Raw genomic sequence first — 23,962 nt, 5'->3', positions numbered from 1 at the left:
CTTCATCTTTGTAAAACACATTATGGAATAATGTCCATTTCTGTGACATCGGTAACACTTCTGGTTGAACGCGAAACATAAAACGTTGGGATGCACGTTTCCGCACCTTCCGCACACTGAACGTTGACATGAGGGGAAACTGAACTGTCTCCACTGCGGTCGGAGAGAATATTCCTTGTTGAATCTAGTTTAAATTGTCTTCTTCATCTGTAGACTCTGAATCTAGGAAAACTCGCTAAACTGTTGTAGAGGTCCAGGATCTGACTACTACAAAATATATGTATCAGTCCCGGATGTCGTTACCCTTAGGTTTATCCACCAAATATTACGGGGCGCTCTCTCCCGTACAGGACTAATACTGGGCCAACCGTGAGCTTTTTCTCTTGTTGTTGGACCCAGCCTCATGAAACCTCAGACAAGCCAACACGCGTTTTAGTATTCAGACTTTTATATAGACTTTACATGAAGTATACTTTTACGTGAGTTTGGTATGCATCAGCACCGAAGGTCTGATTCCAACTGCCTATAACTTACAATTCAGAATAATATATAATGAACAATGGAACAACACAATGAAGGATTAACATAATAAGTACAGATGTAAGTAAATCAATTATCAAACAGCTATTGAGTAACTCGGGACATTTTAGCAGCATATACATAAAAGGATTAATAAGATGAAAGAAGCTTAAGTGTAAATAAACATAAACAGAAGTCAATTAAAAGATTAGCTGTCCATCACTGATTGTGCCTCAGGTGAGATTAATGCTGCGCGGAATTTATAACGTTTATAAAACAGTTGTCGAAATAGATGAAAAGTTTTTGTAGCAATTAACACAAAGTCCGAAAAAGTTAATTTACACAATAATTAAAAATAGTCCGAAAGATTGAATGTCACACCGTGACATGATTATGAAGTTGGTTTTAGACACGATCGGTCCAAATCAAAGTTTGTCTTACACGATCATGTTTAATTTGACAATTTTTAGACAGTGAATTAAACTAGATTTACCTATCTTACAGATGAAAATAATGTGTTTTACTTAACAATGATTTGTTTTAGAAGGGCATTTTATTTTAATTTCGACTCTTTCATGGATTTTGCTGCACTTGCTGTTTAACTTTTTCATGCTTAAATTTGCCGAGATGCGATAACTCATAATCCAATGTATTTCAGGATTTCATTTTCAAAAATCTTTTTCTTTACTTCCACAGATGTAAGGATAAAAACTGGTTGCATAGTTATGATGTCCATGACGCCCTCTACCAAAACTGTGAAATTCATGGCCCCTTTATCAGGGGTTCAGGCTCTAGGGTGGGGCCAATATGGCCATAGAGTAAAAATGTATTAAATCTTAAAAAATCTTCTTCTTTACTCCCAATAATGTGGACAAAAAACTGAATGCATGGCTATAATGTCCACTAACTCCTCTACCTAAATTGTGAAATTCATGGCCCGTGGGTCAGGGGTTTAGGACATGGGGGGGGGGGCAATATAGCAATATGTTCATGCATATAATGTTTTAAAATCTTCTTCTCTATTCTCACACATCTGTATGAAAAACTCACTTCATAAATGTTTACCAGGAAGTCCTCTACTTAAATTTTAAAATTTCATGTCCTCTGGAGTATGTGTTTTGACTCTAGAGCAGGTCCAAAATGGATGTATAGGTGTTAATGCATATGATGTTTTAAAATTATCTTCTTGACTCCCACACACCTGGAAGGAAAACTGAATTTATGATTATGTAGACCAGACCTTTAAGTATTTCGCCAAAATCATAGGTTTCATAGTTCTTTTTGAAAGATTTCAGGCAGATTTCACATTTTGTATCCAGTCTCGTCATGTTATTAGCATGCAATATAACCGTTGGATCCAGTATTCCCCTACCAAAATCCAGGGATGGTATTGCCAGTGTAAAGGAGGGACTAGGACCGTCAAATGTTGTGCACACGTCTGTTCCGTAATTTGGGTTTTAAGCTATGCAAGACATCAACAATATGCACCAAAAGCTGACAAATATTTGCCGTCATTGCGTAATGCATCGACCATTGAGAAAACAGACTTAATCAAAGTGAAATAACTGGTAAGAAAAATTATTGAATGCCAAATTGATCTTTTTGTTAACTTGTTATGAGCAAAGTACAACGTACTAGTACTTAATGAAATGAAGTAAATATTATGTAAGGAATGCGGGGGATTTGTCACGTACGCTCCTGTCCTTTCCACCATTAGATAAAAATGAAGGAAAATTTTATATATTTGATAATAATAGAAATTTCTCAATAACATAAATTTGAGAGCAGATGTCACACAATACTTGTACAGCCTCGTAAAAAGAAGCAGCGAGGGCTGTCTACATGCAATTAAAAAATACGTCTTTCGATCTGCATGTGAATTAAAAACTGCACTTTCCGAGGTGGTGTGGTGTTTTAAAGAAGGTTTGATGTTTAAAGCTAACTATGAGGCAAGTAAAGCGACCGTTAGTAGTTAACATCCAGAAAAAGTTTTCTTTCCCCGTGGACATCTATCTATACTACTATATTAAAATAATAGACTCGAATTTTTGGGGCTTTAATACCGAGAAATCAGAAAAGTACTGTCTTTTGTTTTATATATTTGAAATATCATTGGTCTTCGAAGATTACCAATTTGTTTTTATTTTTTCTCAATCAAGCTTTACTTATTAATAATCAACTAAAATTCATTTTAAAAATCCGGAAATCATCTGGATTTTTTTTTTTTTTTTTACAATCTTGCGCAAGCGCATTACATTCACGCTAATCTCGGAAGGCTCTTTAGTTTTCTCCGTATTAAAGCCCAAAAACTCGAGTCTATTATTTTAATATAGTAGTATAGATTAAATTTTTAGATGAAAGGTATTTACAGCATCAAAACGGTTTGTTATGAATAATTTGACTTATTTTCAATGCTTTGTTAATTTTCGATAAAATCGTTTTGGAGCGATTCTGAAATTTTTTCTACATTACGAATATTTGGGAGGTATTCTAACTGTGGTGAAGACCTGTCCCGAGACACAGTTAGATTATTCTAACTGAGAAGAGTGTAGTGAATTGGAGGCTTACAGCTTGGTTATGTAAACGTCAACAATACGGTGTGTCGATGTATCTATTTCGTAAATGTCCGATACCATTATAATGCAATGTCAACCAGTGCACGCATGGGTCATAGTCTAGGTATTTCTTAAAAAAAGGGTTTAGTCCAAACCTGTCTAGAGTTTTGTGCGCTGTAAATTGGAATCAATGATTTGACGTAGTCCGTTGCTATAAATAATAGCCTCTTTAAATCTAATCCTTTTAACTTAGCAAAATGGCCTCATATTTTACCATATGAAGAATCTTTTTAAAGCACTGCATGTTACATATAAATGAAATCTGAAATCGGTTGGCGAATCAAACTTAACATCATTAACACATTAAATGCCATAACCAATGAAAATCTTCTCGGGTATATATAAATTGAGTAGAATATCTATATCTTGTATTACTTTCTCTGATACGTCCACTGGTACAAGTAAAAACCAAAAAAAAAAAATGAATTGCAGTCAAATCTTCAAGAATTTGTTAAACGAAAATGGATACAACCTAACGGACCTCAAGTCAATGATGGTCGAACTTGGCTTTGCGAAAACTTGTGAAAGTTTCAATGGTTCTTTCCCGTATACTGAACTTCTCGCAACATTCCGCATCAGTAATCTACTCCTGCTATACATTTCACCTATTTTGTTTTTCGGAATTCTCGGAAATTTGCTATCCTTCATCGTCTTGCAACGCCAGAGGAAAAAAGTGTCTACATACTTCTACCTGTGCTTTCTCTCGGTCATGGACTTTGCAGTTTTGCTAACTGGACTCGCAGGAATTTGGGGAAAACACCTGATAGGAAAAGATGTTCAAGACATATCGGACTTGACATGTAAATTTTCTATCTTTTTTGGACATTTTTTCAGCGATGTCTCGGTCTGGGTTATCATTGCTGTTACGGTGGAGCGGTTTGTAGTGGTAAAATATCCGTTCCGCACCCTGTCATCCAAAAGAATGCGCCAGGCGAAGATAATATGTGCCGCCATTGTTGCACTGATGTGTGCCATCAATGTCCACTTTTTGGTGCTTGCTGAAATTCAAGTAAGAAATGATGCTCCAAAGTGCGAAATCCGCCCGTCGTCTTGGACGATGATCAACAATATCTGGCCGTGGATAGACGCTGTAGTATACTCGTTCCTACCTTTCACTATACTTGTGGTGTTAAATGGTTTCATCATCCGGTCGGTTTGCAAGTCGAAAGACAGAAGGAAGAAACTTATGTCCCTTCCTCGGAGAAGTACAAAATCTCACCTCGTTTCCAGACTTTCCAAAGAAAATCGGAAGACCACGATGATGCTTTTTTCAGTATCTTGTACTTTCCTTGTTACAGCCTTACCAATGAATGTGGCAACTATTCTGAACACTTTTTGGAATAATTCGACAGACAAATCCATGAAGGAATTTTCTGTCTTATATCTTCTTTATAGTATTGCTAAAATGTTGATGTACATTAACCACTCTATTAATTTTGTTTTATACTGTGCTCTTGGAACAAACTTTCGCAAAGCCCTCTACAGAATAGTTACCCCCAAGTGTAGAAGGAACAATGACAATTATCATACAAAAAGATTATCCAGTCACACGATGACTTCTCACGAAGTAGCTAGGATTCAACGCGTAGTATGTAAAGTCAACAATACACGTTGGTTGTAAAATATTATAATCTGACAAATAAAATGTTTACTACATCACTTATTTTCTTTGCTTTTATGATGACACATTCTTGTTATGATTTTCTATGATTCAATTTCAAAAAAGATCTTGGTTATTCATTCTTTATATAAACAAACCTGATGGTGTTTAATTATATCCGTTCCTAATACAAACTGGCATAAAATAATAATGATTCATTATTCATATTTACCATATAAGAAGTTGAAAACTACATTAAATCAATCAAATGAGATGGCTTCACTATAGTGTTGCACAAGCATCTGTGCAGATGCAAAAAAGAAAAATGCTGGAAAACCCAACTTGAAACATCTTATTAAATTTTGTTAAATTGTTAAAAAGATTTATATGATAAATTTTTGGTAAAACAAGATATGTGTGCCAATGCTCACTAGCGATACCCCGCTCTAAAATGAATTTATTGAAAAGAAAGCTGAAATCGAATTTGTTAAAAAATTAAGTTACTAGTAACCACATAGCATGCCTCAACGACGAGTGTGTAAAAATTTCAAGCATCTCCGATTAATAGTTGCTAAGAAATATCTGACAATTTTTTAAAAAATTCTTATACATATAAATAATAAACAAAGCCATCAATTAAGTTGACTTCTAATTGATCCACAAATAAATCCCAACATATGGCACACCTACACAAGAGCATGTAAAAATTTCAAGCATCTGCGATTTATAGTTGTTGAAAAATCTCTGACAAAAACTGTCATAAAATAATTCCAAATTATGCCTTAATGTTAGATGGAATATCACACACTAGACAAATGAATGTAAAATATGTCGAAATATTGGCAGGATTATACGAATTTTTCGTTATCTTGTAACTTACCAATCCGACTAAGTGGGTCCGTTTACACCACATTGCATCGATTATGATACCAGTATAGCTTAGGTGTCGATGTAATCTCAAACTCCTTAAAAACTTACATAAGGGGAAAAAGAATAATTTATTGTGATCAGATTTTCGAAATTTTCACCTCTAAGTTCGCCATTGCTGTGAGAGATTGTGCATTCTCTAAGAAAGTTAACTCAGATTTACATACAGACGATATAGTAGTGACAATATTGTTTCTCTCCTTAAATCTAAATATAACTAACGCAATCAATCTGCAAGGTTTATCAAACTGCACATAAGAATTATATTAAAATTCAGAGGAAAGTTAACATTCACAACATATAATCTAAATAAAACAACGAAACAGCTATTTGAAAAACGTCTTTTTAGGCAACAGGACATCTTCAACACCATCCAATTAACCAAGCGTATGACTAGACAATGATTAAATAAAATCTGTAAAAGCTTCCATCTGCTGCTTATTGCGTTTCAGTCTGTGTTAACATTAGCACCTTTTCCCTTTCTACCTGACAAGAACGCAGGTTTACCTATGAAATAAAAAAAGAAACGAGAGATGAAGCAATTCTTAGGACAATAAGCAATATATTTTTTAATTAAATCAGGTTCTATTCAAAAACGAAAACGAAATTTTTCTACTCACCAGGTTTTTATTTTATTTTTTGAGTGTGAGTGTGGTTTTTTTTATTGTTTATTGATGGGAACAATTGTCTCTAAAGAATAATGCTGGCTTTTGCTGATTGTATTATGATATTATTTACACCCAAGACGAGTATGATTCCCTCTATTTCTTACAGTAATTGTAATTTAAGTTCTGTTGAAAGTAACAGGATTGAAATCTACTCGCCCCGTTTATTAATTGGTCAAAACCTTCACCTACCTAAGAAAATTCACGGACTGCACGAAATAATCATGATGACGTCAGACTCAAATTTCCTTAGAAAACAATTTGGCTACTTTCTGTAGCTAACATACTGATTTTTATTAATAATACGATCAAATATAAACAGCAAATTGCTTTTTTGGGTGATACATGTGGCTACGAAGGTAGCGATCACTGCAGAATAATGTCTACATCTTCATATCTCGCACGAATCACCAAAGAAAGCATTTAATTGTTTTGATAACGCAAGGGTGCGGTGGATACAAGGCTAGACTAAGATCAAACACTTATCACTTTAATTCTGTAATAAACACCTTCTAGTAAACCGTTATTAGTTCGTTTAGCACATTTGTTGTAAATTCTTTCATCACATTTAGAACAATTTTAAATGAAGAATCGAGATTTCTAGACGTATTGTTAGCAAGTTCACAAATAATACCCACGCCAAGAACTGAAATATAATAACTCAAGTATAGATTTTCATTTCTTATAGTGACTTTGAACATGCAAAATGACCAAGCTCAAGGCAGGACATATTTACAGGTCACAAGCAATCTTTGAGTCAAAATTTAGCTTTTAATCATGTTCCATTACAAGATATGGCCTAACAGGAATTATGCGTCTTTTTTTTAACAAAATAACTTGAACTTGCTTAACTGACACTGTGTAAAGTTCATTGGGCACTCTCAGTTCATATGCAATTTTTGTGTGCAGTAAGAACTTCCAATGTTTTCAATATGAAAGATACAGACCGGTCAAGAATTTTTACGCATCAAGCAACTTAGCACCAATATTTGATCCTCTTAAAATTAAAAAAAAACCACAAGGACCATATTGTCCACCTGGGCAACAATTGATATATGACTCATTTATCACTTTACAAAATAAAACGTAATGCAACATGGAGAGGTAATTGATGCATATTATTTTTTAAATCATTCTTTATACCAAAAAAAGGCATTATTTCAAACAGAACAATTAGTTTTTATGAAATCTAATCTATCACTTTTGATCCCTTTGTGTCCAAATTTTTGAACCCCATCCCTTCATATCAGTAAAAAAAAAACCCCCACATAAAATCCCCATAATATCAAGAAATTCAGACAAACTTTTTAAATATGAAGTCGTTAGACAAAGTCATTTTGAAAAAAACCCCGGGATCTTTAAAATCGGAAATGAGGAAAATTAATCTCTCTTGTAATCAGAATTTCATTATATCGTAGATCTTTTACGCTAAGGTTGCTCACTACACCTTGAATTAGTTTCTCAAGTCAGCAGAAACATTATTTGATTACGATAGATAGCATTAGGCATAAGAAGTACCAAAGTCAAATGGGCGAAAAATGAGCAATTTTTTTTTTTAATGAAAAATCACATTTTCATAAAAATCAATTCAGTGCACATGAAGAAAAGCTTACGGCGAATTGGAACTCATGATCTGCGATACTTTAAACACTGAGCTATGACAATATACAACCCAAACGATTGATACAAACAGTTTAACAAAACATTTAAATCACCATCTTGTGACGTAGTCTTAAAATATGTCTAAGTGTAGTGAGGTACCTTAACTTGTTTCATTATGATTTTACAATTTTGTTGTTCCAACACTGTTAAGTAAGATTTCGTTGAAAAACAACGGTAGTATATAGTGCTAAAAAATCTGGATATCCAAAATGCAACGGTGTCCGCCACAAGTTTTCTTTAAAAAGTTTGCATCGGATATGTACTGAATTGAACGCTATGTTCTACATTCGAAGCTAGATTTATGCTTTATTTTTATTGATAGGAATAGTTGATTGACGTTTATTCTTCATTGAATTTTATTTGCATTTTTTTTAAGCAACTTAATAGCCAGCTCAGTAACAAATCATCGAGATTTACATGGTCAGTTTTGACTCGATCTAGTTAATTACATATTGATCTAGTTATTTCATGCACGTTTTATTAGATTTTATCAAATAACAATATATGAAAGGCTTTGTAAAATTTCCGGAAATCAAAGATAATCTTCGTTTTGAAGATTCGAATACAAAAGTTCTAATAATGTAACGTTAGCCATAAAAAAAAATGGTAAGTAATAGCAGCGTTTCTGCATGCAAACTGATCCTACAATCGAAACTTGGCATCAATGGGTTATGAATTTCATAATCAATTTATCAAATTAGTAAAAGTTTGAACCAAGGTTGACTCAAAAAGTCATATATGTCCCAGCACATTATTAAAAAGTAAGAAACAAAAATAGCAAAACGTCCAGGGTCTGTCAAAATATTAAAAGAAGCAACATTCACAGTCTGGACAGCCAAGTTTAATTAATCAACTCTTAATTAATTTCTTTAATAGCTTTGACCGATTTGGACTCCAATTCGATGTAAAATAAATTGATCTGTTCGACATTCTGTGATCCCCCTCGCCCAAGATACCTAGTTTGTATGTGCAAATAGAGATCCTTAATGTTAACCAATTTCAAAAATGCACTATCATGCACAAGTTAATTTTTTTCAGGAGAATAAGTTAAAATGATAAGTACCTGCACCAAATACCTGTAAGGTGTAACTTTGTTTAAAGAAAATTTCAATAAAATATCATTTCCGAGCAAAAAAGAAATATGAATCATATACCTGTAGATTTAAAGTTGTTAGCTGACTATGTGCAACAGTCAAGAATCTACTTAACATTTAGTACTTTAATGATGATGAGGGAATGATATTCCAAGTATTATGAACAAGACATTCATTTTAACTTCGTAGTCTATGAAATGTGTAATATAATGACATATAAATCTAAACCGGAGAAGTTTAATAAGCCTCTCTTGTATATGTATTTGTCTACTCCTGGTCATTATTATCGTGGTAAATTACAATTAGTTTTCCATTTCTCGGTCTTGTTCAGTGAATATCCATGTTTTAGACTAATATTTTCATCGACAAATGGATAGTTTTTTGGCCACCAATTCGGTTTTTGTACAACTGATTAAGATAGGGAGAACCTAGTCTATCAAATTTGTCAGCTAGTTTCTCGGGGTGTTTTCACTAATATATATCTATATGCCTGAAACCTCTCTCCCCCATCCTTTCAATGAAAGTATGACAAACCTATTCTGAGCGAAAGTTGGCGGTTTTCCCTAACATATATCTATAAGTCTTAAATTTCTCTACTTCGGGCTAAAAGGAGAGGAAAGAATAGGCAAGTCTGTTGTCCGATCCTATTTCATATTAAAATAAAATATTGTTAAAACTAAAAGAAGGGTTAAAGTTTGTAACAGAATGAGAGACAGGACTCAAACAATATCCCAATCCTTTCAATTAACGAAATAAAATTATGAGAAATCTATTCTGAGCGAAAATTGGTAATAAGACAAATTTCTCCCATGATACAATTAATTCACATTGTACAAAGAGTGTTCTTTTCAATAAAGGTTATTTGACATCTTGAAACTTATTCCCATTTTTAAGCTAAAGCGTTATGAATTTCTCTGTACTACACCTATGTAAATAATAGTATTTTGTAGAACTAGATGTTTCGTGACGCCAGGAATACCCCATAGGCAGCCAAAATTTGATTCACATTTCTTTTAACAGATGATTTTAAAGTTTATTGACGATAACTCTGTCAAAAATCATCAATCTTGGATCAAATTCGAAATAGGTCTGTATTTTCTGTTTGAATTGTTATACATGCAATTTCAGCTTGTTATATAAACCCTTCCGAAAGTACAACAGTAAAAATGGCAAGAAACTTTGCCAAAAATCATCGGACTTGGACCAAATCCAAATGAAATCCGTATTTTTTTCTGATTATATATATATATATATATATATATATATATATATATATATATATATATATATATATATATATATATATATATATATAGATAGATATAGATATAGATATATATATATATATATACACACACACACACACACACACACACAAGTTAAAAGAGCGTAAATTAGAAATTCTCTTTTTTTAAGTTCAAGAGGCATAACTCTATATAAAATATTATCAGATGTGGATCGATACTAGCAGCAGGTCTGTAGCTCCCGGTGTGAAATAATTCGGATGGACGGATTTTTTCAGAACTGGAGCTACGGACCTGCACCTTGTCTGGACCGAATTCGAATTTGTCCAGGCTTTTTCTGGTAAAATACCTGTATATGCAATTCATATGCGTTTTAAAGTTCAATTTGTTAATTATATGACGTTTTCATATAAGTATCATTTGAGTTAAATGTATGCAATAGTTGCAAGATAATGAAAGTTAATGTTGACGGAATGACGGAGCAGGGTAAAATTTAAAATGCCTCAATAAATGGCAGACGAGAAACGCACTCTTCCTATCATAAACATTTGTCAGCCCTTTGCAGTTGTTTATTTTTCTATAAAGAAAACGACGAAGATTTTAATTAATTGGTTGGTTTTAGAGGTGATACTTTTCATGTGCTAATCAAAACCATACACGGTACATTCACAGTACTATAAATTATCAAATCATATCAATAAAATACTTTAATCACATGTACTGGGTAGACTTACTTGTAGAAACAAAAATCAAAGTGTGGCAAGAATAGCTAAATGGTTTCTATGTTGTTATAAAACTTGGTTGACAACAAATGCTTTATCGCATTAAAAATTTGATGAAACAAAAAATACTTGCGCCTTGGGTATGTTATTTCAATTAAGAGATTCTTGACAAATCGTCCAAAAGCTTCATGAAGCGGCCAAGAAATGGTATATGTGTAACTTACGTTTTAATGATTAATATAGAATCAACATTTACAAAGTCGAATTCAGGTTAGTAGAAATTTATGTAATACACATAACAGTTTCTATGACCATTACGGTTCTGTTTCTTATACAGGCCAATCGGTGCAAATACAACATTCAGTGTTTATTACTACTAAGACACAAAATGAAAACAATTTCAGCAAATATGTATGTCTTGCCAGACAACAATTTCTTATTTATTTGATTTTTGTTAAAATTTTGAACATTATTAACAACTACATACATATATTTGAAAAAAAATTTATATATATTATTTCATGCCTGTGTGTTACATTTTTACAAACGAGTATGGTAATAGGTTAAGCTATTTTCTAACGAATTGGACTTTATCTAGACTAATATTAGTTTAATATTGAATGAATAGAGCGCATCACATCTCTCAGCTAAAATATCCTGGCAGTACTATTTTGTATGCTGCTATGAATATACATGCGGGGTTGTCTTTGACCAAATGCTAAAGGGATGTTTGTGTACCTGGCAAATCTCGAAGAGACATTTGCAATGTTGTCAAACGTTTCTGTTGTGCAGCAACATACTTTCCTTTCGCTAAAACAAAGTTTTTTCATATGTTTATACAGAAATGCATGAAACTAATTTTACTTTTGCAATGAATTGGTAACTGTGTTTACATACAGTTTGAAGTAGAGAAATAAAAAACGAGCTGCTGTTTTACATTACACTGCATATCACATTTGCACGCTTTCTTCTAAACACCTGCATGCTGGGGAAAAGCCTAACAGGCAAATTTTATTCATCACTTTTGAGTTGAGGGTGAAGATTGGTAAGAAATAATTTCACTTGGCATTTTATACCTCTAAGAACCATATTTCATAATAAAATGTTTAAAAAATATTTAACCAAATTATCAATTAGTTTAACTTACGTTCAAATGCATTAAATGTTATCCCAAGAAATGGAGAGCGGGCCAGATATTTCGCTCACAGAAACATTTCCGTTAAAAATATATACAATATTTCATAACAAAATCAGCATTATCCAAGAAATATATTCCTAAATGAAACGCAAAGATTGTTTTGCAACATGCAATAAAAGTTTAAATTATAAACAAACTTTGTTCTTTTCTGAAAAGTTAATAAATCATGCCAGTAAACATTGAAATAGAAATATTATGGCAAAGGCAACAACTGTTCAAGTCAATATTTTTGCAGTGGCTTTAGAACACAGAAAATAAGAACAGTAGCATATAATGAAGAAGAACAGATAACATGTCCAATATATCATAACAATGCTTTTCTAGAAGGAAAAGAACTGGAACAGAGCAATGTAACCAATACCTGCAATGGTTTGCCAGCGACTTTGTTTTGATCTGTTAACTAATATTTTATTTGAATAACAATTATTACATTGGTAACTTGCAGAATAAAGACAGCAGCTGCCAATGTTATATAAAAAATGCATTGTGTCCCTTTAAAAAAAAATAGGCATGTTAATTGGGTGAAAATGTCTGCTTTAAAAAACATACCATGTTTAAGCCTAAGTATTTCTAGAATCAAAATAAAATGATAAAAGTTTGAAATTCTGAAAACACTTTCTATGCAATTGTGCAAAAGCATACAGGTGATATGTTTTAAATGTTCAATGCATTATGACATAAAGTGTTGGACTCTGTGTTGGTGATAAACATAACATGCACCTTAAATCTGTGGATTTGTTTCTAAATCACCTACGGGATGTAAAGGTAACACACATCGACATAAAGGAAAATTGTAGATGTATAGATTGTTCCCGCAATGGTTACTATTCTTGTAAACCTAACACGTGAGAGCATTATGTTGTTTAATATATATACATCTTTCTTAGATTAAGTCTTAAATAATTCATATTAAGTGAATAAGGTAGTTATAAACACTTTTTCAATGAATAAAAATTACACTGACAAAAGAGCCGAAATTTCTGTCAGCAATGTGTGTATAGTATTTGGTTAACAACTGCTAATATTTTATCAAACGATCTTGAAAAGTTGAATTTGTGTCAAATAAATTTTAATAGTATACAATAGAACAGTCATAATTTATATCAACAAAATCATTTATTGTAATTATTTGAATATAATAAAAAAAGTAAGCATATTTTCATCATGGGTTTCAACAAATGCCTTTTTAACAGGGATTTTTTTTTACAATATGATTACTTTGTCTAGGTTGTTCAAGCATGCATTAAATTGTAAATGGTCAAACTGTATAGTACCAGTTTTGTCTTGTTTGTGTTGTTATTGATTTGTTCATTGTTCATATATTATTTACTGCCTACATGTTCTCTTAAGAAAAGCTGGGATTGAAGAAATATTTTGTAAATGTAAACATAGGTTCTTGTCCTATCCCACATAAATGTACGTGTATAAACAAAGCAATTCATAGTAGAACACACAGGTTGTTATTCTATTTTGTATAAACAAAGCAATGGAAAATAAAACACGTTTTACCCAGCTACATAAATACTTACTCGGGGGTTGGGTTATCCTTGAGGTAATCCAAACAAAGGGGTCGATAATTGTCTTTCTTTGAGTGACAGTTCCCTCAAATAGTTTAACTGCAGAAAAAACATGCATATATTGGTTAATAGGGACTGCACCGCCAACACATTTTTGACAATGTATGTTGGTCTGTCTGTATCCTTTGCAGCAAACTTGCTTGTCAGCGAGTTTAAAGGTTCATACCTTTGACGATCCTATGTTTATACTGGTTAACAAAGAAATCCATGTCATATCCTTTAATATACCTTGAAACAGTAATTCATGCTGCAAAAATAGCATAGATGGGACATAGAGGTTTACATCAGCATTTTTTCATCAATCTTTAAAAACTATTATCTTGTATAAACAATATAATTTATAATAAAAGTTAAAATCATTTTAACAAAAGCTTTGACTTTGGATAGTTGTGTCAAACAGCAATGTGAAGCTGGCCTGTCTAATTCATTGATGATCACTCGGTCATGACTCTTTGAAATCAACATGATTTGTCTGGCCTTTGAGCAACGATCACGTAATCTACTTATATTTCACTCAATACCAACATCACTTTAATTTGATGCAACAAATAGACTGTTACGTCCTACTGAAAGTCAAAGGTTTTGTTGAAATGGTTCTTGGTACAAAATACCTGAAAAATAAGTTAAAAGTCATATTTATACTAGTAATAACGCATCTGTTCTATAAGAACAAAGTCACATGTCAGTTGTTACATCACAATCAATGATTTTTTTTTAAAGAAGAATGATAAACAAATACAGGTACAGTGTATATGCCCAATTCCTGAATGAATTGAGATATCTGCTATGCTATACATACAGAAGTGTACATCTGCAGTGAGTTTATGTCATTGATGTGCACCTTCACCATTTGTTATTGAATAAGAAATGGCTTTGTTACACTGACTTGGGAATCTTTTGTAGCAGTAAACTAAGATATATACATAATATATAGATATAATATATATATTATATATATATATACTTACATATGTAAGATTGTTTCTTTATCTTTTTTGTGTAGTTAAAGGGGCATGGTAACGGTTTCGGTCAAATTCTATTTTTCTGTTTTATTATTTACAATGCTTTAGAAATGCATTTCTAATAATCAAATGAAATTTGAGAGTCATTCGTGGAGTTATAAGCAAGATACAGGGCTCATAATTCATGTAAACAAGGCTCGTGCCATGTTTTTGGTTAACATAGGTTCAATATACCAGTAAAAATCTTTTTCAAGCTGATTTGTTTATCTCTTTATTCATTCAAAGCATAATTAACAATTCCTAACAGTACATATAAACCGTCCTGTTGATATTTTGTTGAAATTTTAATCATATATTTCTTTCTCGGAAGATCTTCCAGAGTGGCATATTTACACATTACATGTAATTTGAATGTACACGCATGCAACTATTTTTGTTTTAATTTTACATGAGAGTGATCTGAAGTATATATAAGGAATAAGGAATCATTCTTTGAGTATAATGAGGTGAAAATTTTGGTCGGGGCGTGATCAAATCCAATAAAGCCCGAAGGACTTTATGATAGATTTGATCACGCCCCGACCGAAATTATCACCTCATAATATTCAAAGAATGATTCCTTATTACTTATATTTATATAATTTTAGCCATCGTATGATTAAATATTTAAATATAAATAAGCAAACCCCGCTTGCGCCTCAAACCAAGATTAAAAACGTTGATCAGTATTGACGCTGCATAAACCAAAGAAGGAACTAGAAGGTCAATAAAAGCCTAATGAAATAATTATGTCCATGTTGGGATTAATTGTACCAGTACATAATTGATGGAAACAGCTGTGCTGCTTTTGTGGATTTGATTATCACTTATGCTTCCACATTTTTTTAAAGAAATTAACAATGTTTCTGTTTGGCAATGGCTCTGCCAGCATCTTCCATGATTTGAGTTATTGCAGTTCATAAGGCCATGATCATACATGCAGGCAAAACCTAATACACCTTTACATCTAGGATTTTTTCGTAATTATCATGATGTTTTTGTGCAAGATAAAATAAAAATAAAATATGAGTTTCATGTTTTAATTCTTGTCATTATGATATGAAATCAGCATGGAACGGGCAAGTTTAAAAGAAGAAAAAAAAAGTTACAGTATTTTAACAACCAACTTACATTTATGTGTTATGTTGGCCAGGCCGGGGCACTAGTACTTATGGAGTTTGGACGCATTGTAATTTTATTCATGAACATCTTTAGCATTTAATTATCATGGGTTACATTTTTTTTTATTTTAAACATCACACACCCAAACACTTCCAAGCAAGCATCCCAGTATTACCTTTCTCTCTTTGTGCCCATGCTGCTGCCTTCTCTTTGTCAACTTCTCTTCCCTCTTGTAAATCAGTTTTGTTTCCAATAACTGCTATATGAACCTAATGTTTAAGAAAATTAACTTAATTCCAATATTTCTTTTCAAAATGTAAGATGTATTTTACAGTGACATTTATAAGTATGAACAACGTTTTTCACCTTCTGTTTTGTACCAAACTATCATGTAACAAAAGAAAAAGATTAATTAACAGTTGGGACACTGTTTCCACAACTTGCTAATAATAAAATTGTTGGTGCAATAAAGTGAAAACTGTCTTAAAATAAAATGTTTCAGTAAATTATCTACTATCACGTATTTTTCTAAATGGCAAATACCTCTCTTTTATCTTTGAAGCGGTCAATATCTTTTTTTATTCTGTCAAGTTTTTGGAAGGATTCCATATTTGTAACATCATAAAAAAGCACAAATCCCTAAAAAAGATATTAAAGTATACTAGTAGTCTGTTTGATACAAAATAATTTTTGATAACTATTGTTAGTTATTATTAAACTCTTAGGGAACATTAGCTCTCTGATTGCTTAGTTCTCTTTTCACCATAATATAACAAGTCCATAATCTTTTTCCTAATGTGGAATTCACAATATATTACTCACGTCTGGAAATGAGAAATAGTGCCGAGGAAGTTCTGACTTATTCTCAGTCTGAAAATATATATTTTTCAACAGTTTCAGGTTTTAAAATAAAAATAAACTTATTGTAATTTTACCTAGGGTATCATTTCTAATTCAAATATTACATATGGCAGCTGGTAACTTTAAATGACTCGTACCCCAGGTTTTAAATAAAACATTTATTTCTGGTATTTAAGGGTAAGTTTAAATTCATATTCATTTTTTATTTTACTTTCTTAATATCTAAACACCAAGTGTTAGTGCTTAATGTACTTTTTGACAAGCTTAGATTTGTATAGAAACCAATTTGTGGCTTGGTCAGTGTGGAAAATGCTTTGGTTTTTTTTTCTCCAATTTTTTGCAGATATAAAAATTGTTGTGTAAGATGCTATAAAATCTTAGATAAAAAATGTAAAAATAAAATTTAATCTAAAAGATTATTCATTTTTTAAGTCTTGTTTTATTTCATCAGTCTGTATTTGGTCATGCATTTGCATTTTAATCAATTTATTAAGAAGAACAAAGAGTAACTAATATAATATCACTTAGGTCCACTGTTATTTTAGATCGATCAAATTAATCAGCTAGGTTTAAAAAATGTAAATTTTATTGATTAATAATGGATGATATTTACAAGTTAATTTCTGAGAAGTTTAAATCACAGTTTCTGGTCTTTTAAATAAACCAATGAAAAAAGATATGGACTTATTATTAAAAAATACATATAAAAATGTTCATTGTTTTCTTAAAAATTCGTTTTTATTACTTAAAGCAGAGTTACCCTGTTTGTATAATTGATCAGAAAGATTATAATTAGGGATGGGAATTTCTAACTGGTTACTCATTGGAATAAAGGTAAGAGGTTACAAAATCAGTAATCGGTAGGTTGCATAAAATAGATGGGTAAAAAGTTGCATATTTGAACACAATTTCATTACAAGTTGATTTTGTTACCTCTGAGACATTGATTTATTATCAAGTTAAGCTGGAGACAGTTAAAGAGGCAGAATGATCAACAAAACAACAATCATATTCACATTACCTAAAATTTAAGACACGATTTTTTAGCTTTACAACTCTTATATACAAATGAGACAAATGCGTGCTCTTCCTAAAACTGTTAGGTAAACATTGACCATGCAACAATAACTGCATCGTCACAAACCACGGTTTTGAGTCTACAAATGATGATGGAGAGAATTGATGTGAATCACTAGTGAGTCACCGACAATGCAATTACTGCAGCTAGAGTCAACAGGTGGTTAATCACATAATTGGATATAATACCCTCATTAAAAGACACAGTATTGGTGGCAAGACCACCAGCTGAGATCCGAAAAACGCAGAAAAGATGGGGTCAAAATTTGATACAATGTACATTGTATAATAATATGCTCAATTTTAAAATGCTTTATATCGCTTTTTCCCGTTATTTTGCCTAAAATACAGCATTTTTGCAAACATCAATCACCTTCCACAGTATACAATAATATATATACAAAGAAACACAAATCACACAGTTGCCAATTTTTTATCATCTAGCTTTCAAGTCAACTTGAAATCTTCAGGTTTTATAAAAATATATATATATATAAAGAAATCAAATCAAAATTATGTTCTTAGACAACAGGTATTGTAGTAGACATTTAACAGTTTACATTGAATTAATTTTGGTCCATTTGTAGTATCTATGAGTGAGAATATCAGACAAACATTACAACCAAGAAAATAAATATGTTATTGAAAAGAATGTTTCCATTACTTACAAGGGAGCCTGTGTCATAAATGATCACCTTTTCCTTCACACCTCGGTCTGTCTCAATCATAGCTGAATAGATATCTTCTATGGTGGGATACATTTGCTATAGATGTTACATTGAAATAAAGTAATCAGAATTCTTTATCTAAATGAGGAAAAACCAAAATGTTGGCAATATAAAAGCAATATAGTCTACTATTCAGTGATTTGTTGGGTGCAATTTTTGGTCAGTTGTTCTAGCAGAATGAAATACTGTGACATTTTCTTGGGACAATATTAAAGGGTAGCAAAAATTTCCATGAGAATTTAATTTAATGGCTTGTAAATATACAAGTGACAATCCATGGGTACAACATGGCTAAAGAAGTTAAGTGGCATCCATGATATCTACAAACATTGAGCTTCTACAAATGATCATAATTCTATTTTTATAGTCAATATATGTACCTATTAAAATATGAACTACTCAAATCTGCACCCACCAAACCTGCTAATATTGATTAGATAATATAAATTAAATTTATCTATATGACAGAAAAACAGATTTTAGAACTTAGAACAAGTATGACAGACTCTACATATTCACATATACAAGTATTACATGTATTTATAAATGTATGCGTATATAGAAAATAAATGAAGTCGAGATGATGCTAGTAGTAGTTGTACTTATACTTCTTTCAACAGACTCTTATAGTGTCACTATGTACTGGTGTATAGATTTCAAAACAATTGATTTCTGAATATTTCATATTCTTATCAGTTAAAATCAATATCATCATCAATAACATCAAACAAGTTTCAAATCCTGACCACTGACTTTTTTCTCTGTGTTTTAACCTCGATCTGAATTAAAAAATTTTGAATAACTGGAAGTTTTTGTATGGTTCTATCAAGTTTAAGATTGATGAAGACTGAGTAATTTCATAACACAGTGACACAAGACACACCGATCAGTATCAATATCAGTTGTATAGTTTGTACTTACAGAGCCAACACTGTGGGTTCCATAAATGAGATGTTCAATTGCTGCTGTCTTCCCCACTCCTGCGTGTCCACACACCAACACCTTACTAATTTTGCCCATTGGTAAGTTACTGGTGGTCCCTCATTAAACTAGACATCGCAGCATGCATTTCTTTGATTACAGTTACTATAAAAAAAAATTAATATAATTTAAGATAGACATCAAAATAAAGCATGAAAGTTAATTATCTTGCATGTGGAAGCCTTGTTTACACATTTTTAGAGAATTATCTAATATTCTTATAGGCCATTTCTGGATAAATTCGACAACTCTGAGTTTTTCAGAATCAAGCAAAGAGGAATAACTCTTTCAATGATCTACTGAATTCTCATGATAATGCATGTTAGAGAATACTGTATATTCCTTATTTTACTCAAGTTCTTAATTCTGTGATTCTGTCATTTTAAATCAAAGCATGAATAAAGTTGCAAATCCAAATTTTTTATCTTTATACATAATTTATCAAGTTTACCTCTGTAAGAAAGATAAAGCATGATTTTTAAATCTGCAAGATGAGCTTCACACAGCTATTTAATTCTTGAATTTAATTATAAATCTACAGTACATTCATTGGATTCATTATGACAGATACAAGGCCAGAAATAACTGCAATGAAAACACAAGACATAAAAAAAAATTGGAGAGGGCTACATTATCGCAGCTTAAAAAATTGGATTTGTATGGCATGTCGAACGATGCAATATTCGATCTTTTCCATTTGTATTGCATATATTTTCATTTGTTTTGCATAATTTTCTATTAATTTGCATGCTGTAATTTTCCATTTGTATTCTATAATATTCCATTTGCATTGCATAATTTTCATTTGTATTCTATAATTTTCTATTTCGATTTCCCTCAAAATTATCCCAGAAATCAACAAGTTTGTTAATGTTCGTGTAAAAAACAACTAAACCAGAGTGAAAAAAAAGAATCATTTACTAAGGAATATGATAGGCGCATGTCTAGTTTAACATTTTTAATGAAAAAGTAGCTGATAATGTAAGGCGGCATCCAAAATGGCATCCTCCCTTGTTATTTTTCCTCCCAAGTACCCACTTTTTTAATAATGTTTTTTTTTTCTAAACAAGCCCCTGTGGTACAAATAGAAGTTGGCAGTTCCTTGTGACTTTAAGTCTGTTTAACATAAAAAGCAAAATTGTATAAAAGTAGATAAGTATACCTACTTTGGGTAAGTAAATAAAACTATGAAGGTAATTCAAGCTACATAGCTAAATCTAGTGATTGTACTGAACCTGACCAAATAGATGATAAAATTGAGTGCTGGAGAAAATGTTCCTAGGAGAAAACCTACCCAATTTCTAGGGTGCGTTTTCTCCAAGAGAAAATGTACCCTACAAAAAACATAAATAATACTTTTAATAATTATTCTGGGATGCAAAAAAAATAAATTGTACAATAAACATTTGTATCATTGTTACTATTGGGTTTTTTTTTTGTATACATAATTACATGTACGTACATTAGAATTAATGAGCAGTTTAAGAAAATGGCAATTAATCAATCGGAATAAATGTTATTGTTAAATAAATATAAACATAAAAGTTTTGGTTGCAATATAATTGGAGAACTTATTGATGAGTATCTCAAGAAGTTGATAGCGAGGGTTTTTTTTGTTTTTCGGTACATGTATTCTTATGTGTGCGACACAAACATTTATTATATAGACCTTCATGCATTATTTACCATTGTGTTATATGTACTATGAATATAGTTTGTAGATTAAAGAAATAAATTATGTGTCATTTATATGAATAGTTGAAGTTTTTTATTCATTGCTGAAATGTCTAGATAATATTATATAATCGGTATATATGACAGCTTCTAGAAAAATATTTTTGTTACAAATATAATTTTATCATCAATTTCTTAAAAGTGTCTTGACATGATTTGAGCATAAATGTTTAAAATTTTATCTATTCATATGAAAATAATAAGATTACTTTGTTAGCAAATTTAGAAAATGTGACTAAACAATGCCGTGCCTTGTTTGTATTCTTAAATTTGACAAAAACAGTTTATTTTTTTCTATTTTTATCATATGTATTAAAATAGTATTTAACAGGTTGGAACCAATCTCCCAAATGGGACATAATAGCCCGTTTGGGATATAATAGCCCAAATGGGATATAAATTTAATTTGCAAAAAATAAAAATTTTTGATCTTGAAATTTTTTATATAAATCCGCATTAGAATAGATGAAATACAACAACTTTTGGTAAACAACTTTTTCTGTAGCTGTACTATTACGGAGATTGATCGCTCAGTATATCCAAAACTTCTTGGGGATCAATCTTACAAACTATACTGTAGACATATAGAAAAACTTCTTAACCAAAACTTGTTGCATTTGATTCACATTAATGCGGATTTATATAAAAAAAAAAAATTAAAATAAAAAAAAATTATTTTTTCCACTTTAAATTTACATCCCATTTGGGCTATTATATCCCAAACGGGCTATTATATCCCATTTGGGAGATTGGTCCCAACCTGTTTAAAACTATAAAACATTATGTTATGATTATATAGAGTACGTTTTCTCTATTCTCTTTTGAGAAATGGATGTAGGCTATGCCTGTCCACTTCTCAAAAGAGAAAACGTTTTCTCCTGCATGATAAAATTTGCATCAAAAATTCCAAAATTGTGATTCATTTTAATGCTAAACCATATAACTTAGTTACAAAATAATCAATCAACTCACTTGTTCTTCTTATAACCTGAACTGTTGGCAACCCACTAAGTTTGCAAACATGGCGATATTTTGTTAAAATTTACCTTTTCAGTTTATCAAATAACATTATTTATTTCCCGTTATAACCGGAAAAAATATATGGTGGTAAAAATGATGGTGCGATTCGGTAAGAATTGCCAAAGACGGAATGTCGTTGGTCGCTAGCTTAGTAGGAAGGAACAGAGATAGCTTTTCTGTAATAAACATTTTATGCGTAGATCACAAGAAAGTTGTTTCTGTTCATGTGGATTGTTTTACATGTGTTTGGTTTCTATCAGATTTTTTTTTCAGATGTAAACATGTCTGACTGTTAAAAAACACATGGTAACCAGAGAAGACTTTTATTGCTACATTCAGTGTGCGACCGCCCTGTAATAATCCATGGCAATAACCACAAACGCATTAAATATTCTCTCGGCCAGTCTTAAACCAGTGCGTTTTGATTTACATGTAGGTTCTGCACATTTTTAAATATTTAAACTCGAGATATTTAGCAGATTAGTGCATGTCCTCCAAGTACATGTAGTTTTGACCTTGACATATGCCTATGATGGGTCAATGTCAGCAGATACAAAGTAGAAGTCTAAAGTATTTTATGACCGATAATAAGCAAAAGGTTATGAGACAATGAGCTGACAATATATATATTTTTTGTCGAGAATTTGATCATCTGTAGGGGTACCAGTATAACAGTCTACTCTTTACGTCAATGAATTGAGCTATATAATTAAAAGCAATGGTCGTAACCAACCAAACGACAAGAGTAAGACTGTCTATCTTAGTAAGCATGCAAGTGCATGTATGTCCCCTTTTTTCGAAATGAAAAATAAAGGAAGAAATGGGGCATACAAATAAATCGCAATCGATACATGTAATTAATATGCTTGTTACAAATCAGGTGTACTATGTTCAAGACGAAGAAAATAGTTTCATTATTTCCTTTGCATTAATTGAGCTTGAGTGTGTGTTTATGCATAAATACGGAGAAACTTAATGGTTATCAATACTATTAGACCACACGTGGAGTAGACTTTAGTTAACTTCAACATGCGTGTGGATCGGGTTGGTGTGGGGTTGGGTCCGTATACATCCCCTTGTACAGTAAAATCTGATCAAATTTACGTTGTAGAATTACCAAAAAAATAGTCCCACCAACCGCCCGGCAAACAAAAATTTTTCCCAGTACCCCCCCCCCCCCACCCCCCCAAAAAAAATCTGTATTTGCAAATGCTGTGCAACTCTAGTGAGAGTCTACATATCAGAGAGAGAGAGAGAGAGAGAGAGAGAGAGAGAGAGAGAGAGAGAGAGAGAGAGAGAGAGAGAGAGAGAGTGTGTGTGTGTGTGTGTGTTCTCAACCATGTTGCCTGATATATTATACATCTACATGAAGTCGATCGACATGTGTATACATTGTGCGCTTCTTTTCTATATAATTTATTTTGGTCCGGATTAAGATTCCTTTGCAAGAATTTTATATTTGCGCAATATCACAATCATTTAATACTCCCTCTCATTGACCCGTTCTGTTTACGAAGCTTCTGCAGTCTATATGCGTCATACCGCTATATTACAAAACCACTGCCAGGTGATTGTTACGTAATATTCATAATGTTTGAATAAAAAATGATCGCAG

At 31.8% G+C, this 23,962-nt stretch overlaps 2 protein-coding genes across 13 annotated transcripts; one reads left to right on the top strand and one right to left on the bottom strand.

The window, feature by feature from the left end:
- The first annotated feature begins 2,853 nt into the window (after positions 1 to 2,853).
- On the top strand, positions 2,854 to 5,512 carry LOC109617245 (delta-type opioid receptor). The gene has a single exon (XM_020062752.3). The coding sequence runs from the start codon at positions 3,454 to 3,456 to the stop codon at positions 4,753 to 4,755; it is 1,302 nt and encodes a 433-aa protein (XP_019918311.3). The 5' UTR covers positions 2,854 to 3,453; the 3' UTR covers positions 4,756 to 5,512.
- A 374-nt stretch (positions 5,513 to 5,886) lies between these two features.
- On the bottom strand, positions 5,887 to 22,489 carry LOC105317210 (NF-kappa-B inhibitor-interacting Ras-like protein 1). 12 transcript variants are annotated; one of them, XM_066079785.1, is made up of 12 exons: positions 22,300 to 22,429; positions 20,888 to 20,927; positions 19,534 to 19,698; positions 18,553 to 18,648; positions 16,769 to 16,816; positions 16,490 to 16,585; positions 16,122 to 16,215; positions 13,776 to 13,862; positions 12,796 to 12,816; positions 12,608 to 12,646; positions 11,787 to 11,858; positions 5,887 to 6,168 (listed from the first exon to the last, which is right to left on the bottom strand). In XM_066079785.1, exons 3-12 carry the CDS (start codon positions 19,630 to 19,632, stop codon positions 6,110 to 6,112), a joined length of 711 nt encoding a protein of 236 aa, XP_065935857.1. In that variant the 5' UTR covers positions 19,633 to 19,698; positions 20,888 to 20,927; positions 22,300 to 22,429; the 3' UTR covers positions 5,887 to 6,109. The 12 variants fall into 12 exon arrangements, with proteins under 12 accessions (XP_065935857.1, XP_011412073.2, XP_011412072.2 ...); XM_011413771.4 differs by lacking the exon at positions 20,888 to 20,927 and having other exon boundaries at positions 22,374 to 22,489; XM_011413770.4 differs by lacking the exon at positions 20,888 to 20,927 and having other exon boundaries at positions 22,300 to 22,448.
- Between the last annotated feature and the right edge of the window lie 1,473 nt (positions 22,490 to 23,962).

The sequence above is a fragment of the Magallana gigas genome, chromosome 3 (genome assembly GCF_963853765.1).
Source record: "Magallana gigas chromosome 3, xbMagGiga1.1, whole genome shotgun sequence".
NCBI lineage: Eukaryota > Metazoa > Mollusca > Bivalvia > Ostreida > Ostreidae > Magallana > Magallana gigas.
The sequence above is the reverse complement of the archived record's forward strand: the minus strand, read 5'-3'. Positions and strand labels throughout refer to the sequence as shown.

Coding starts and splice junctions, on each gene's coding strand:
- LOC109617245 (XM_020062752.3), top strand. CDS start 3,454: ATGAAAATCTTCTCGGGTATATATAAATTGAGTAGAATATCTATATCT.
- LOC105317210 (XM_011413771.4), bottom strand. CDS start 19,632: ATGGGCAAAATTAGTAAGGTGTTGGTGTGTGGACACGCAGGAGTGGGG. Junction 16,216..16,489: donor GCTTCAAAGATAAAAGAGAG/GTATTTGCCATT, acceptor CTTAAACATTAG/GTTCATATAGCAGTTATTGG. Junction 12,817..13,775: donor AAGGATAACCCAACCCCCGA/GTAAGTATTTAT, acceptor TTTTGATTCTAG/AAATACTTAGGCTTAAACAT.